Raw genomic sequence first — 19,490 nt, 5'->3', positions numbered from 1 at the left:
TGATCCAGCAATCCCACTGCTGGGCATACACACTGAGGAAACCAGAATTGAAAGAGACACGTGTACCCCAGTGTTCATCGCAGCACTGTTTATAATAGCCAGGACATGGAAGCAACCTAGATGCCCAACAGCAGATGAATGGATAAGAAAGCTGTGGTACATATACACAATGGAGTATTACTCAGCCATTAAAAAGAATACATTTGAATCAGTTCTAATGAGATGGATGAAACTGGAACCTATTATACAGAGTGAAGTAAGCCAGAAAGAAAAACACCAATACAGTATACTAACGCATATATATGGAATTTAGAAAGATGGTAACAATAACCCTGTATACGATACAGCAAAAGAGACACTGATGTATAAATCAGTCTTATGGACTCTGTGGGAGAGGGAGAGGGTGGGGAGATTTGGGAGAATGGCATTGAAACTTGTATAATATCGTGTATGAAACGAGTCACCAGTCCAGGTTTGATGCACAATACTGGATGCTTGGGGCTGGTGCACTGGGACCCAGAGGGAGGGTATGGGGAGGGAGGAGGGCGGAGGGTTCAGGATGGGGAACACAGGTATACCTGCGGTGGATTCATTTTGATATTTGGCAAAACTAATACAATATTGTAAAGTTTAAAAATAAAATAAAATTTAAAGAAAAAAAAATAGGTGCTTATTACACTAGTAAAATAGGATACCCACATGTTTTGTTACTGCCAATTAAAAAGTTTCATTAAAGAAAAACAAACAAACAATAAAACTAAGAGTTTAAAAGCAGGGCCAGAATTAACTTTCCTTTTGGGAAATTTCTCAGATTTGTCTAAAGAACAATATAAAAACACTTTAATGCATTGTTTCCTTTAGACTTTTAAGGCAAGTATGATTGCACATTACATTATAATATCTGGCAGAGTTTCATTTGATTACCATATTTTTAGAAATTTAATGTGAAAGAAAAATGTAAAACATTTAATCTCTAGATTGGTATTTATACTCCTTGTGATGACACTCAAAAAACTTTGGCAGCATTCTGAGTAGTTGGCAGGTTCTACAAAATATGCCAATTAAAGAGCAAAACATTACTCCACTACATCATGTCACATTCTTCTAAAATATAAATATTGAACTTTCACCACATGCCACCATGCAGCACTGCTATGACAACATCTTTGTAGAGTTCCTAAGCTCCTTCAAAAAGTGGCATCTAATCAGCACAAGGAGAGGTAAAATATTACCGTGGATATAACTATCTAGTTTGCAAAATAAGCTCTGTGTAGAATTATGTTGAAACAGCCATTTAGTAAAATTAATGCTTTAGTTCAGCTCAGCTTATATGAACTGGTGACAATGAGAAAATATAGATTAGTTTTCTATTACATTAACTTTTTGTCTCTTTAAAAAGCAAACTTTTTTTTCTTAGTATAGTACATTTAGAAAGCAGATTTGTTCACAGAAAAACAGTTAAGGATAAACCATACTTCTACATGTGAAATGTACATTTTCTGGTATAGTAATAATATATAAACATATTTTTTCTTTTCTGAGGACATATATAGAACTCATTTCTAATTTATTTAAATGCATCGTAGTAATACGTTAACTTCACATGTTTTCAAGGTTAATAAGTATTGAATTTTAAAAAATAAACTATCAAACCTGTGTAATTTTAAAAACATTTCTAAAATTTAGAATAAACACTTAAATTTGTTTAAACAGAGGCCAGGAGTATTGTGGACATTTTTTGGCTGATTGCAAAAGGTGTGAAAGATGTTTAAGAATTTAAAAAGTTTATACAGATTCTTCTAAGAAAGAAAAATATTTCTAATACAGAATAATAAAAATTAAATACACCAATACAGGTATTATGCATACTATAGAAATTTTCAAGATACATATAGGTTGAATTGCAATGAAAAGTCATTTTCCAATAAGCCACTTGCCATTGTTTTTTAAAAAGACATCAATCTGATAAAATAAAAGTACAAATTAAACCCAGTGGAAGGTCTGTTGCAGAATCAATAGACAGAATGAGCTACAGAACATTCTCATATTTAGAAGAGCTTGCAATAGAAACCAAGACTCAAGAGATTTCCATTTTACTTTTACCTAATAGAGGAGTAATATCTTTAAAAATTCGTAAAGTTTAGAGAGACTAAGAGAGTGCTAATTTTTTGTTTTGATAAAGAAAATTATATTGCTGAAGGGCTTAATATAAATTAAGAATTAGATGTTACTTATGGCAGACAGACTGAGTGAAAAGTCAGATTCTCCTCTGTTCTACACCTTTTGTTGGGTTCTCTGTTATCAAGAACTTTTTCAGTTTTCCCAGTAACTTCTTAAATCACCGTGCCTAATGATAGGCTATGGATCTTAATCCTAACCAGATTGTAGCAAATTGAAATTAACAGTGCAGAGTTTACCTTGTGGTTCACTTCTTTTGGAGGAATATACTAGGTAACAGTATATGTAATAGTTGAATCTACCTATTGACAAAGAAAAACTTTAGCCAGTATCTAGATGTATTCTTGGACTGATCCTGAATCAAGTGACTTCTCTGCAATCAAAACTAAACATTTCTATTCAATGAGTCTCTCGTAATATAATCCAAGTATTTCTAGGGAATGGTGTAAATTAAAGTCATACAGGGAAGAAATTAAAAGAGAACTGTTAGTGAATTTGCTTTGAGGCTTTCATTTAGTACTTCCACATATATCAAATCTAGGTTTGAAATGAGAAATTCCTGTTAGATTAGGTCACTTTGAAAAGAGAAATCTCACTCACCATTCCGACTCTCTTCATCAATGGCAACTATGGTGGCCGGTGGTCCTCCCCTAGCTAGTTTGCAATCTAAAGAGAAAACAAGACAAAGTAAGAAGTAGCTATTGCCAGGACATTCACCATGAGATTAAATTCACACTATGGATTAACATTTAAAAAGAAATATCCTATAATAAATTAATATACATCATTACTGTTAACAATTTTTTATTTAAAAAAAAAGTGTTCACACAGATTCCTTACCACATTGCAACAAAGTCACTTTATACACCATGAAATGGTTCAAATCATACTGAGAAAACACCAGCAGAGACCACTGGAGAGTAGAAGTCCTTCAGGACAAAGATAATGGGATGGTAATTTAACCCAAAGAAATAACATAAAGGGATGATTAACAAGGATAAATTGTAATTAAAGCTTCACAACAGAAACAAACATAATTGGACTTTAATTGTGATAAAGGGTCTAATTAAAAAGAGTGAATAGAATTTTAATAATATTCTAAAGAGAATGAAACAGAGACAGACAAGCAATGTTTGTGGGTTTTGAGATTTTATTTTTGTCGTCTTACCCTCATATTGCCAGTCTGGAGACAAAGGAATAGAGTCATCAATGGAAGCAGATCAGAAAAATAAAAGAAAGAAAGGAAGAAAGCATATATGTGTATATTTAGTGAGGATTGAAAGATATAAATAGCATTGTACAATAACAGATATATCACACCTAATGATTTCTGGAAATGAAATATAAAATCCTTATTTTTATAATTCAAACACAGTATGATGAACAAGTTAACTTTATAATGTATGTCATTCACATCTTAAAAATTACAGATCAATTTGAATATACCATACAATACACCTATGTGTCCTATGAAAAGGTAAATAAAATTACATATCAATTGTCTATTATCTCTGTGTTGAATGAACCTTAAGAATATTGCCTTTCAATCAGTAGTGATTAATTTTTTATCTCAAGAACTGCTAATGCGTGGATAATGAACATATAAATAGTATCATGAACTATAATATCCACAATAATTAAAATGTGAAGGCTTTGCCTGGGAGATGTCAAAAGTATACTTCTGAGACATAAAGTGCTCTCTCAGGAGATACTTGGCCAGCCTGATAGGGTTGTGTCATGTGGTTAAATGTACATGGTGTGTTCCTATGACTGAAACATAAATTGGCTTAAGCCATCCAAGTAGGTGTGCTGTTTGGAAGATGATTTCAAGGCTTACTATTTATCTATTAAAATTCTGCCATTATGTAAATGGGTGTGAATAATAAGGGCTTTGGCAAGCACTGTTGTATATTGTAAGATGTGTGTTCTCTCATGTAAAGCTTAAAATATATGAACTCTCCAGTTTTTCTCTCTTTGTCCTTGTCAATATTCAAGGAATTTCAGGGCACAGCAGTTTTAGATCTAAAATATCTCATTACACTCCATCCTTTCCTTCCTATACCCCCTGACATAGCACAGCTCCTCGCTATTTGCAATCTCTACTCTTGGAGTGGTTTCCTCATTAATCTCCTGGAAACTGTTCTCATCCTGTATTCATTTATTCATTTCATGAGAATAATTTTTCTGCACCCCAATCAAAGGTAAGTTAATGGCACTTCTCTGTACAAAAACACTTATGTTTCTTTTGGAGTGAAGAAAAATGTTTTAGAATATCATTCAGAGGGTGTCACAGTCTCAACATTGTTTACTTATTAAGCACTATGCCCTTCAGTCACCTTAGAGACCTTACTCTTGCTGGATTACATCTTGTATTATTAAGGCAGCTTTGTTACCTAAAGTCATTTCTGCCTCTACTGCCTGGCAAGTCTGTTATTCTTGATAAAATTAGGTTTCACCTATTCCACCAAAACTTTCTTATACCCCAGTGAAATGTTAAATTTTCTTCCTGAGTTCTCATATCTGTTCATCTAGCTTTTTATTCATCTGTGCATACAAAAATTATTCAGTCAAATTGGTAGATAGCTTACTATGTGCTGAAGATGGGAATTAAAAATCAACAACTCCTTTCTTCACAGATCTCAGGTTGGGGAGATAAGTGGTCAGATAAAGGAAAGACTCATAAACAACCACAAAAGTATGGCACAATGTGGTCTATGGGAGTCAGTTGTTTAATATGATCATCAACAACACAAATAATTAAAATAGAGACATTGCCTGCTGTGAGTAGAAATGGGATACTCAAGAAGGCAGAGGCAATTTGTGAAAATAATAAATGAAACATGACCAGTTCTTGCAAGAAGCAACTCTTGGATTACGAAGCATGCCTTCCATTTGTATTTCAAAGAGTAGTTACTTTTCAATACTATTTTATTTCTTCCCACTCTCCTTTTTTTCCCTCTCTCTTTCTCCCTCTCCCTCCCTTACACACACACACACACACACACACCACACAGTAGATCAGTGGTAAAGAATCTGCCTGCCAATGTAGGAGACACAGGTTCAATCCTTGGGGCAGGAAGACCCATGGAGAAGGAAATGGTAACCCACTCCAGTATTCTTGCCTGGAGAATCCCATGGATGGAGGAGCATGGTGAGCCCAGTGTCACAAAAGAGTTGGATATGACTTAGCAATTAAACAACAATCTAAATGTACATATAATATTTATATATAGGGTTACTGCCTCAGTTAAAATCCTCATAGCTGCAAAGTAGAGAAAAAGTGTGGTGAATTTTCACATAAGTATTGGTAGGGGAATAGATATTTAATCAATAACTTTATAGGCAGGCAGGATAAAGGGAAATGAATGATGGAGAAACTTGGGTATACATATACAACAACCGCTCATCATTTGGTTACTATTATATTTATGAATAGACTTTTTCTGCCCAACTAAGTCAAGTATGATTGTCCATATTCCAGCCCTACCTCCCTCCCTTACCCTTTTCACTCTTCTTGTTTCATTTGGTAGCCATAGCAAGCCAAATTTATGTTTGCTGTGACATCTGCTGAAATTCCCTTCCTCCTTTTCTTCCCCTGGTTAACTTTTATTTCTCTTCCAAGAACCTGGCAAGGCATCTTTCTAGAAAATCTTCCTTGTTGGTCTAAACTAAATGCCTATTCTCTGCATTCCTTCAATATACACTGTGTAAGCATGCCAAGTCCTTTCAGTGGTGTCTGACTCTTTGTGAATCCAGGGACTGTAGCCCTCCAAGCTTCTCTGTCCATGGGATTCTTCAGGTAAGAATACTGGAGGAGGTCGCCATGCCCGCCTCCAGGGGATCTTCCGAACCAGGGATCAAACCCACATATCTTACATCTCTTGCATTAGCAGGTGGGTTCTTTACCACTAATGCTACCTTGGAAGCCCTCAGTATACACTGTGCTGTGCTTAGTTACTCAGTTGTGTTCAACTCTTCATAACCCCATGGACTGTAGCCCACTAGGCTCCTCTGTCCATGAGGATTCTCCAGGCAAGAATACTGGAATGGGCTCCCATGCCCTCCTCCAAGGGATCTTCCCAACCCAGGGGTAAAATCCAGGTCTCCCACATTGCAGGCAGATTCTTTACTGTTTGAGCCACCAGGGATGCTCAAGAATAATGGAGTGAGTAGCCTATCCCTTCTCCAGGGGATCTTCCCAACTGAGGAATCAAACTGGGGTCTCCTGCACTGCAGGTGGATTCTTTACTAGCTGAGCTACCAATATACACTGTAGTCCATTGGAAAAGTTACTTCAAAAAATATATTAGTGATTTTTTTCTAATGAGAGCTCCTTCAGACCAAGGCTGTGTCATATTTATCTTAGTAACCTCAGAATTCAACCAGAGTGGATCCTGAAAGAATGTTTGTTGAATTTTTCTGAACTACAATCAGCCCAGCTGCAATCTCTCATTGACCATCTCTCCAGGAGTGCACTCAGAAGTCTCTGTTCTCCTTATGTCCTTAGCAACAGAAACAGCCCAGGAGTAAAGGTGCAGGTACAATTCCTCCCAGTCAGACCCCTTTAAAGGATGACTTTCACTCAGCTTTATTCTTTTAGCGAGTTCCAAAACCCCACAATAAGATATTTTCATGCCCAAATAAATAAATAAATTGTATTTATTCTGAATCAAAACAAAAGTGGTTAAAAAAATTTAGACTCACCACACTAATGTAGAGAGGTTAGTCAGATACATAAAAATAATCTATTAATAACATTGTTCACAACAGTGTTTGCTTTGAAATGATGTGCTCGTGAAACTATAATTAGTTTTGAAATGCACAAAATATTTTTAATTGCAAGTATATTCAGAAAAAAAGTAAATTTGGATGAAACAGCCAGGATGTATTAGGTATGCAAATATCCACGTGGAGATCAAAGTGAAAACTAGAAAGCAATTTGGGGGCTAGGTGATCCTGTTCTCTACGGTCTATGGATAATCTGTCTGCCACAGGAAAGACGGGTTAGCTGATGATGACTGTACCTTGGAAATGCACTTCTGTAATCTATTTAATTTCACCCTTGACTGTCCAGGTTAAATCACAAATTCATTGTTTTTCGTGCCTCAAATTTCTAACCTCTCGGGCCCCTACCTGATTCCCATATCCAATTTGTTGTAAAGTGCAGGATATGAATACAAATACCTGAATGCCCAGTGTGATTCATTTCTGCAAATTTGTCATCAAGCTAAAAATAAGCCATATTTTTTCTGTATGTTTTTAAATAATTTGATGCAACAGGTAGGATTTCAAACTTAAAAACTATTAGCAGATATGTAATGACTGGTTTCAAAGGTAGTAAACCTGTGATAAGCTATTCTTAGAAGCTTAAGAGCATGTTACTCTGTAAAGAGAATATCCAGAATTGTCCAAGTCTATTCATTTATTACTAAGAAGTGTGAATAGCCAGGAAAATCCTATTTCTATCTTAGCCTATTCTCAAAACTTCTATTTAAAAAAATGGAGTATAATTGCTTTGTTGTGTTAGATTCTTCTGTACAACAAAGGGAATTAGCTATATTTATACATATATCCCCTCCATCTTGGACCTCCCTTCCCCAACCTAATCCCACCTGTCCAGGTCATCACAGAGCCCTGAGTTGAGTTCTCTGTCATACAGAAGTTTCCCACTATCTGTCTATTTTACACATAGTGGTGAACATATATCAATCCTAAACTCTAATTCATCCCACCCTTCCTTTCCCCCAATGCATCCACATGACCATTCTCTATGTCTGTGCTTCTGATTCCTGCCCTGAAAATAGGCTCCTCAGTACCTCATTTTTAGATTCCACATATATGTGTTAATATACAATATTTTTCTCTTTCTGACTTACTTCACTCTGAATGCAGTGTCTAGGTCCATCCACATCTCTACAGATGATCCCATTTTGTTCCTTTTGGTGGCTGTGTAATACTCCATTGCATATATGTGCCACATCATCTCTATTCATCCTTTGATGTATATTTAGGTTGTTTACATATTGGGCTATTGTAAATAGTGTTGCAATGAACATTGGGATACATGTGTCTTTTTGAATTATGGTTTCCTTAGGGTATATATATACCCAATAGTGGAACTGATGAGTCGATTGTAGTTCTATTTTTAAAGAAAACTCCATACTTTTTTCCATAGTGGCTGTATCAATTTACTTTCCCATAAACAGTGGAAGAGGGTTCCCATTTCTTCACAGCATTTCCAGTATTTATTGTTTTTTTGATGATGGCTACTCTGGTGAGTGTGAAATGATACCTCGTTTATTTTGATTTGCATTTCTCTAATAGTTAGTGCTGTTGAGCATTTTTTTCATTATATGGGACTGGAATGCAAAAGTAGGAAGTCAAGAGATACCTGGAGTAACAGCAAATTTGGCCCTGCTACAAAGCGAAGCAGGGCAAAGGCTAATGGAGTTTTGCCAAGAGAATGCACTGATCATAGCAAACTACTTCTTCCAACAACACAAGAGAAGACTCTACACATGGACATCACCAGATGGTCAATACCAATATCAGACTGATTATATTCTTTGCAGCTGAAGATGGAGAAGCTCTATACACTCAGCAAAACAAAGATTAGAAGCTGACTGTGGCTCAGATCATGAACTCCTATTGACAAATTCAGATTTAAATTGAAGAAAGTAGGGAAAACCACTAGAAGATTCAGGTATGACCTAAATCAAATCCCTTACAGTGGAAAGGTAAAGTGAAAGTAAAGTTCCTTAATCGTGTCTGACTCTTTGTGACCCCATGGACTGTAGCCTACCAGGCTCCTCCGTCCATGGAATTTTCCAAGCAAGAGTACTGGAGTGGGTTGCCATTACCTTCTCCAGGGGATCTTCCCAACCTGGGGATGGAACCTGGGTCTCTCACATTGCAGGCAGGTGTTTTACCATCTGAGCCACCATGACAAATAAATTCAAGGGATTAGATCTGATAGAGTGCCTGAACAACTATGGACAGAGGTCCATGACACTGTACAGGAGGCAGGGATCAAGACTATTCCCAAGGAAAAGAAATGCAAAAAGGCAAAATGGTTATCTGAGGAGGCCTTAAAAATAGCTGAGAAAAGAAGAGAAGCGAAAGGAAAATTAGAAATGGAAAGATATATCAATTTGAATGCAGAGTTCCAAAAAAATAACAAGGAGAGATAAGAAAGGCTTTCTCAGTGATCAATACAAACAAATAGAGAAAAACAATAGAATGGGAAAGATGAGATCTCTTCAAGAAAATTAGAGATACCAAGGGAACATTTCATGCAAAGATGGGCTCAATAAAGGACAGAAATGGTATGGACCTAACAGAAGCAGAAGATATTAAGAAGAGGTGGCAAGAATACACAGAAGAATTATACAAAAAATATCTTCATGACCCATATAACCATGATGGTGTGATCCAAAAAAATAGCAAAGAGAGATAAGAAAGGCTTTCTCAGTGATCAATACAAACAAATAGAGAAAAACAATAGAATGGGAAAGATGAGATCACTTCAAGAAAATTAGAGATACCAAGTGAATATTTCATGCAAAGATGGGCTCAATAAAGGACAGAAATGGTATGGACCTAACAGAAGCAGAAGATATTAAGAAGAGGTGGCAAGAATACATGGAAAAATTATACAAAAAATATCTTCATGACCCAGATAACCATGATGGTGTGATCCCTCACCTAGAGCCAGATATCTTGGAATGTGAAGTCAAGTGGGCCTTGGAAAACATCACTATGAACAAAGCTAGTAGAGGTGATGGAATTCCAGTTGAGCTATTTCAAATCCTGAAAGATGATGCTGTGAAAGTGCTGCACTCAATATGCCAGCAAATTTGGAAAACTCAGCAGTGGCCACAGGACAGGAAAAGGTCAGTTTTCATTCCAGTCCCCAAATAGGAAATGGCAAAGAATGCTCAAGCTACTGCACAGTTGTACTCATCTCATACGCTGGAAAAGTAATGCTCAAAATTCTCCAACCCAGGCTTCAACCGTATGTGAACCTTGAACTTCCAGAAGTCCAAACTGTATTTAGAAAAGGCAGAGGAACCAGAGATCAAATTGCTAACATCTGTTGGATCATTGAAAAAGCAAGAATTCCAGAAAAACATCTACTTCTGATTTACTGACTATGCCAAATACTTTGACTGTGTGGATCACAATAAACTGTGGAAAATTCTTCAAGAAATGGGAATACCAGACCATCTGACCTGCCGCCTGAAAAATCTGTTTACAGGTAAAGAAGCAACAGTTAGAACAGGACATGGAACAGCAGACTGTTTCCAAATCAGGAAAGAAGTACATCAAGGCGGTATATTGTCACTCTGCTTATTTAAATTATATGCAGAGTACATCATGAGAAATCCTGGACTGGATGAAGCCCAAGCTGGAATCATGATTGCCAGGAGAAATATCAATAACCTCATATATGCAGATGACACCACCTTTACAGCAGAAAGAGAAGAAGAACTAAAGAGCCTCTTGATGAAAGTGAAAGAAGAGAGTGAAAATGTTGGTTTAAAGCTCAACATTCAGAAAACTAAGATCATGGCATCTGGTCCCATCACTTCATAGCAAACAGATGGAGAAACAGTGGAAACAGTGGCAGACTTTATTTTTGGGGGCTCCAAAATCACTGCAGATAGTAACTGCAGCCATGAAATTAAAAGATACTTACTCCTTGGAAGGAAACTTATGACCAAACTTCACAGCATATTAGAAAACAGAGAAATTACTTTGCCAACAAAGGTCTGTCTAGTCAAGACTATGGTTTTTACAGCAGTCATATATTGATGTGAGAGTTGGACTATAAAGAAAACTGAGTGCCGAAGAACTGATGCTTTGAATTGTGGTGATGGAGAAGACTCTTGAGGGTCCTTTGGACTGCAAGGAGATCCAACCAGTCCATCCTAAAGGAGATCAGTCCTGAATATTCATTGGAAGGACTGACATTGAAGGTAAAACTCCAATACTTTGGCCACCTGATGCAAAGAACTAACTCATTGGAAAAGACCCTGATGATGGGAAAGATTGAAGGCGGGAGGAGAAGCAGACGACAGAGGATGAGATGGTTGGATGGCATCACTGACTCAACGGCCACGAGTTTGAGTAAACTCCGGGAGTTGGTGATGGACAGGGAGTCCTGGCATGCTGCAGCCCATTGGGTCTCAAAGACTTGGACACGACTGAGCAACTGAACTGAACTGTTTTGATATTGAGCTGAGGTTTGTATTTTCATCTTGTTTACAGTTTCCTTTTCTCTGTAGACACTTTTTAGTTGTATTAGGCTCTACTTGTTTATTTTTATTTTCATTGCTGTAGGAGGTAGGTCAGAAAACATCTTGCTGTGATTTATATCAAAAAGTGTTTTTCCTATGGTTTCCTCTAAGAATTCAACAGTGTCCATGCTTACATTTGGGTCTTTAATCCATTTTGAGTTTGTTTTGGTTTATGGTGTTATGTAGTCTTCCAAATTCGTTCTTTTACATGTAGCTGTCCAGTTTTCCCAGCACCATTTATTGGGAGAAATATTTGCAAATGAAGCAACTGAGAAACAATGTCTTCTTAATATAATTTCAAATATATTGGCTATTGTCATATGTTAACACGTCAGTTGCCATCAATATGTCCAATGGCTAGTATATTGTATCTCCTGCCCAGATTTCTCTCCTGAGGATGTGTCCTACTGCTCAGACAACATCTGTACTTGCAATTTCAAAAGTGCCCTAAATATAACATTCCAAAATGCAATTCTAGTTGCAACCCCCGAGCCCATACCTGGCCTTTTTCAGTATGTATAATTCCAGTGAATAGCACAATTTTGCACCAAGTTTCATAACACGGAAACTAGGATGTCACCTTTGAGCCTTCCTATCTTCCTTGCCTTTCTGTGTTGAATCCCTCAAAAAATCTTGAATTTAATTCCTACAGAAAACTTCTCATATCCACCTAAAGTTTTCAATCTCTGATGTCAATGTGATATTGCAGTCTCCTACTTAATGTAATAGGTTTCCTAAGGTTCACCCTACAGGCAATCCTGGCTCACTCTTTAATTTTCTATCTTTAACCACAGTGATCTTTTAACCGATTAAAATATGCTTACCTGTTAAGAATGTGCCATTGCTTTTATTTTACAACAAAATTTTCATGGCCTACTACCCCCTGTATAGTATGATTTTATATTGAAAACCAAAATATATGGCCTAAAAGATCCTGCATGATACAGCCTTCTCCTTCCTTTCCAATCTCATCTACTTCCATATTTTTGCATGCCCTCTACATTCCAGACAGAATTTTCTTCTCTTTAATCATGCTATGGTTTATCTTGAGCTACCTCAAGACCTTTCCAGATTATATTATTTCTTATTTCTAATCTTCACACTTAACCCATCCTTCACTTATATTTTCTTTAGATTTTAACTTAATGCTTCACTTTTCAAAGAAATCATTTCTAATCCCAGGTTCCCTGATATATACTGAGTTAACTCTGCCTTCTAATATCAATTTATCAATATTATCTGAGTTAATACTCAGTTAACTCTGCCTTCTAATACCTACTGACTCCTCACTGAACAGAAAACTCAGAAATACCTAGATCTTGTTTCTGTTTCTGAGTTAGTGTTCCCAGGGCAAAGTTCTTGCCACATAAGATAGTTGACTCTAAGCAACTATTTCTTGAATGCATAAATGAAAAGCTTCAACCAATTTGCAACAGCAATATTTAAAAAGCCTCCTATAAGTTAAGACTTTTACTTTTTAATATTTGAAATGTCATTCTCATACAAAAATAATTGGGAAAGGAGTAACAAGCTAGTTATTAAAAAACAGGACCGTTGATAATACCTCAGCAGAAATGTGAAGGTTGCAGAATGTGTCACCTGAAAATATGCCACTTTGGCATGTGGAATTGAGGGCAAATAAGACCCAGCAAACTCAGGAAAAGCTTTTTTTAATTTATTTTTTACTTTTCCATTAAGAGCCTAGAAGGGGTGCGTGTACAAGGAAGAGAGCTGTTACCAGAGATAAATTTTTCATTTCAGAGAGGTATGTACATGGCAGGACAAGCATTTGTTAACCTTTTTTTTTTTTCCCTCATCCTCCTGTGAGCTCCCTTCTTTCCCTTTGAAGCATCAGATCCTTATCCTTTTCTGGGCTCAAGATGATATTTAAGACTTAACTGCCTGGTTGTGTTTGAGTCTCATACTTGTGTATACTTGTGTATATAATTAAATTTGTTTTATACCTGTTAATTGTTTTATTATGGGGAGTTCTCAGCCAAGAACCTAGAAATCCCTATAATTTTTACTAAGCTGTTTCCTTACCAGTTCCCTATGATTATCAGTGAATTATTCTAGCACCTAGCATAGTATTTGACATAATCATTCAATATATTTTTGAATTATGGACTATCCTCTTCCAAGGTAAATGAATAAAACAAATAACTAAATCATTACTATTCATCATTTCAAATATTTTGGGGATTGTTTAAATTGTTAAAGGAATTGATTCCTAGTTTAGTATACAGGTTAAGAACTCTTGAGAGTCCCTTAGACAGAAAGGAGATCAAACCAGTCAATGCTAAAGGAAATCAGTCCTGAATATTCACTGGAAGGACAGATGCTGAAGCTCCAAAACTTTGGCCACCTGATGAGAAGAACTAACTAACTGGAAAAGACCTTGATGCTGGGGAAGATTGAAGGCAAATGGAGAAGGGGGTAACAGAGGATGAAATGGTTGGATGGCATTCCTGCCTCAATGGACATGAGTTTCAGCCAGCTCTGGGAGTTAGTGATGGACAGGGAAGCCTGGAGTGCTGCAGTCCATGAGTCACAAAGAGCTGGACATGACTGAGTGACTGAACTGACTGACTACAAGTATAAATGAGATAATCTATGATAATTTTATTTTGTCTGGCAAGATGTACAGGCAAAATAAAAGCACCTAATTTTTACAGTATTTACTGTGGAATGTATTTAGAGAGTCATTGCTACTGGTCCCTTTTTTTTTTTAATTTTATTTTATTTTTAAACTTTACAAATTGTATTAGTTTTGCCAAATATCAAAATGAATCTGCCACAGGTATACATGTGTTCCCCATCCTGAACCCTCCTCCCTCCTCCCTCCCCATACCATCCCTCTGGGTCGTCTCAGTGCACTAGCCCCAAGCATCCAAGTAGAGAATCCTTTGGGTATCTCCACATTTTCAGTGAGAGCTGATATTGTTACATTTGTGGTTGTAAAGTGCATTCTCGTTAAGAATAAAAGCACTCACATGACTTGCCATTGAATGTCTGTTGGAATGTTGAAACTCTTATTCCAGATGCCAATCTAAATACACTATACTGAACTGAATTTACTAGAGGCAAATAGAATCCTTGAACTCTAGGTTTAAGAAAGAAAAGTGCTTAGGGTCACAATAGTCTCAGGCTTTCACAATAGTCTGGAAATGCACTGGTGTCAAAATGATCAAGCAAAAAGATCAAGAAAGAGTTAAAGATTTTCTGAAACTTCTACCCTTCTGTATATTCCTGTGAATATCACTTTGCATATTCAGTCACCTGGTCTTTCTCATTTAGAAGCTTTTGTTTTTATGTGCGTGCGTGCGTGCACACACACACACACTTTCTCTGAATCAGTTCCTTATTTCAAAGCAATTTGACCTCTCAATCAAAGAAGTACTGTGCTCTCTTGAAATTTCATGCTGTACAAACATTTTACTTTCAATTTGCTTGTCACAAGCAGCAGAAGAGGAGGGACTGTTGTCAATTTTTTATGTTGATCCTCAGAATATTCATTTTCAGGAAAACACACATAGTGAAATTTTAACACAAAAACTTCTTCTTTTACATTTTGACTCTCATCCGAAAGAAAAAGAATTTGACCATGACATTTGTAATATCAGTAGAACCATACGCTAATTTGTATTGTCTAAAATTGAAGTTAGACCATGACTGAAAAAGCAAAATGAATTTAGTAAACCACAGGTCATTGCAAGTAAGTAAGTCTGATTCAAGAATGAGACATTAGCATTAATATATTTCAAATTTTACCATAAAGGGAGGAAGGTATATTTTATGATGCCTTTAGTGCAGTCATTAATTGGATTATATAATTTGTTTATGATGTTCCAACAATATGGTCTAGTAAAGCTCACTAAAGTCACTAATAATTATTGCTCTGCACCACTTGCTTTCATTAGCATGATTTATCACATAGGCCATGGCACCCTCAGTCTCTACATTATTTTTCAAATATTACTATTTATTTCATATTATTCTATTTGATAAATCAACAACAGTAGATTTGTATATGACATTTCATGAGAGAAACCCATCTCCATTCTTAAGAAGTTAATAGATCTAAGCAATAAAAAGAAAGATAAATCAAAGACTGCAGGAAGAAGGCAGAGCAGGAACAGAATTTCTAGTCAAAGTCTGATCAGAAAACCAAGTAATATTTTAAGTTATTTTTGTTACTGGGAATATTACTATAGTTCATTATTTTATAATTTCATTTAAATTCAAAGTCAAATATGTTAGTATTTGTACCCAGATGTAATTTTCTTTTTTTTTTAATTTAATTTTATTTTTAAACTTTACATAATTGTATTAGTTTTGCCAAATATCAAAATGAATCCACCACAGGTATACATGTGTTCCCCATCCTGAACTCACAATGCATGAGTTAGAAGCATTTAGAGTTTCTTTTTTGTTTTCATTGATGGTGATAGTTTTCTCTTGTCTAAACTTCCATCTCAGGATTATAACTACAATCGAGGAATTTGAGATGGATAAAATACTTCTTGGTCCAAGTTAAACTGACAAACTCTCTGTAGCTCAGTTGCATTAGCTGTAAAACTGAAATTGTTGTATGAAATAGTAATTGGCATATGGAAGTGCCTTATAACTTATTGTCAGGTAAATTGTATTCTAACCAAATGAGCTAATCACATATAAAGCTTGAATACCTCTACATTTTAAATGCAGTGACTTTTACATATTTTTAACCAATTAAATAGTAGTTTCTTACCTTTTACAACATTCAAAGGAAAGCTATATTTTATTAGCAGATCAAAATAGGCTTCAGACATGTTACTGTTTTAGGTGTGCATTTAATATACTCAAATAGTGACAGTTCATTTCATTATATGACCACAGATTGCTAAGGTTACATAGATATAACTGAATCATGCAAAAGATCTCAACACCAAACCAGCTCTACAACAAATACTAAAGGATATTCTCTAGACAGGAAACACAAAAATGGTGTATAAATTCGAACCCCAAACAATAAAGTAAATGGCAATGGGATCATACTTATCAGTAATTACCTTAAACGTAAATGGGTTGAATGCCCCAACCAAAAGACAAAGACTGGCTGAATGGATACAAAAACAAGACCCCTACATATGTTGTCTACAGGAGACCCACCTCAAAACAGGGGACACATACAGACTGAAAGTGAAGGGCTGGAAAAATATTTTCCATGCAAATAGGGACCAAAAGAAAGCAGGAGTAGCAATACTCATATCAGATAAAATAGACTTTAAAACAAAGGCTGTGAAAAGAGACAAAGTAGGTCACTACATAATGATCAAAGGATCAATCCAAGAAGAAGATATAACAATTATAAATATATATGCACCCAACACGGGAGCACCACAGTATGTAAGACAAATGCTAACAAGTATGAAAGGAGAAATTAACAATAACACAATAATAGTGGGAGACTTTAATACCCCACTCACACCTATGGATAGATCAACTAAACAGAAAATTAACAAGGAAACACAAACTTTAAACGATACAATAGACCAGTTAGACCTAATTGATAGCTATAGGACATTTCATCCCAAAACAATGAATTTCACCTTTTTCTCAAGCGCACATGGAACCTTCTCCAGGATAGATCACATCCTGGGCCATAAAGCTAGCCTTGGTAAATTCAAAAAAATAGAAATCATTCCAAGCATCTTTACTGACCACAATGCAGTAAGATTAGATCTGAATTACAGGAGAAAAACTATTAAAAATTCCAACATATGGAGGCTGAACAACACGCTGCTGAATAACCAACAAATCACAGAAGAAATCAAAAAAGAAATCAAAATTTGCATAGAAACGAATGAAAATGAAAACACAACAACCCAAAACCTGTGGGACACTGTAAAAGCAGCCCTAAGGGGAAAGTTCATAGCAATACAGGCACACCTCAAGAAACAAGAAAAAAGTCAAATAAATAACCTAACTCTACACCTAAAGCAACTAGAAAAGGAAGAAATGAAGAACCCCAGGGTTAGTAGAAGGAAAGAAATCTTAAAAATTAGAGCAGAAATAAATGCAAAAGAAACAAAAGAGACCATAGCAAAAATCAACAAAACCAAAAGCTGATTCTTTGAAAGGATAAATAAAATTGACAAACCATTAGCCAGACTCATCAAGAAACAAAGGGAGAAAAATCAAATCAATAAAATTAGAAATGACAGTGGAGAGATCACAACAGACAACATAGAAATACAAAGGATCATAAGAGACTATTATCAACAATTATATGCCAATAAAATGGACAACGAGGAAGAAATGGACAAATTCTTAGAAAAGTACAACTTTCCAAAACTCGACCAGGAAGAAATAGAAAACCTTAACAGACCCATCACAAGCACGGAAATTGAAACTGTAATCAAAAATCTTCCAGCAAACAAAAGCCCAGGTCCAGACGGCTTCACAGCTGAATTCTACCAAAAATTTAGAGAAGAGCTAACACCTATCCTGCTCAAACTCTTCCAGAAAATTGCAGAGGAAGGTAAACTTCCAAACTCATTCTATGAGGCCACCATCACCCTAATACCAAAACCTGACAAAGATGCCACAAAAAAAGAAAACTACAGGCCAATATCACTGATGAACATAGATGCAAAAATCCTAAACAAAATTCTAGCAATCAGAATCCAACAACACATTAAAAAGATCATACACCATGACCAAGTGGGCTTTATCCCAGGGATGCAAGGATTCTTCAATATCCGCAAATCAATCAATGTAATACACCACATTAACAAATTGAAAAACAAAAACCATATGATTATCTCAATAGATGCAGAGAAAGCCTTTGACAAAATTCAACACCCATTTATGATAAAAACTCTCCAGAAAGCAGCAATAGAAGGAACATACCTCAACATAATAAAAGCTATATATGACAAACCCACAGCAAACATTATCCTCAATGGTGAAAAATTGAAAGCATTTCCTCTAAAGTCAGGAACAAGACAAGGGTGCCCACTTTCACCATTACTATTCAACATAGTTTTGGAAGTTTTGGCTACAGCAATCAGAGCAGAAAAAGAAATAAAAGGAATCCAAATTGGAAAAGAAGAAGTAAAACTCTCACTATTTGCAGATGACATGATCCTCTACATAGAAAACCCTAAAGACTCCACCAGAAAATTACTAGAACTAATCAATGATTATAGTAAAGTTGCAGGATATAAAATCAACACACAGAAATCCCTTGCATTCCTATACACTAATAATGAGAAAACAGAAAGAGAAATTAAGGAAACAATTCCATTCACCATTGCAACGAAAAGAATAAAATACTTAGGAATATATCTACCTAAAGAAACTAAAGACCTATATATAGAAAACTATAAAACACTGGTGAAAGAAATCAAAGAGGACACTAATAGATGGAGAAATATACCATGTTCATGGATTGGAAGAATCAATATAGTGAAAATGAGTATACTACCCAAAGCAATTTATAGATTTAATGCAATCCCTATCAAGCTACCAACAGTATTCTTCACAGAGCTAGAACAAATAATTTCACAATTTGTATGGAAATACAAAAAACCTCGAATAGCCAAAGCGATCTTGAGAAAGCAGAATGGAACTGGAGGAATCAACCTACCTGACTTCAGGCTCTACTACAAAGCCACAGTTATCAAGACAGTATGGTACTGGCACAAAGACAGAAATATATATCAATGGAACAAAATAGAAAGCCCAGAGACAAATCCACCCACATATGGACACCTTATCTTTGACAAAGGAGGCAAGAATATACAAAGGATTAAAGACAATCTCTTTAACAAGTGGTGCTGGGAAATCTGGTCAACCACTTGTAAAAGAATGAAACTAGAACACTTTCTAACACCATATACAAAAATAAACTCAAAATGGATTAAAGATCTCAATGTAAGACCAGAAACTATAAAACTCCTAGAGGAGAACATAGGCAAAACACTCTCTGACATACATCACAGCAGGATCCTCTATGACCCACCTCCC

At 35.8% G+C, this 19,490-nt stretch overlaps 1 protein-coding gene across 1 annotated transcript in view; it reads right to left on the bottom strand.

Annotated features, from left to right (window-relative positions):
* The window catches only part of PCDH15 (protocadherin related 15), a 1,038,229-nt gene that overhangs the window by 692,964 nt on the left and 325,775 nt on the right, over nucleotides 1–19,490 (bottom strand). Inside the window, exon 3 of the mRNA XM_061402659.1 lies at nucleotides 2,779–2,844. Coding sequence (XP_061258643.1) covers nucleotides 2,779–2,844 — 66 coding nt within the window. The remainder of the gene's footprint in view (nucleotides 1–2,778; nucleotides 2,845–19,490) is intronic.

The sequence above is a fragment of the Bos javanicus genome, chromosome 26 (genome assembly GCF_032452875.1).
Source record: "Bos javanicus breed banteng chromosome 26, ARS-OSU_banteng_1.0, whole genome shotgun sequence".
NCBI classification, from domain to species: domain Eukaryota; kingdom Metazoa; phylum Chordata; class Mammalia; order Artiodactyla; family Bovidae; genus Bos; species Bos javanicus.
The sequence above is the reverse complement of the archived record's forward strand: the minus strand, read 5'-3'. Positions and strand labels throughout refer to the sequence as shown.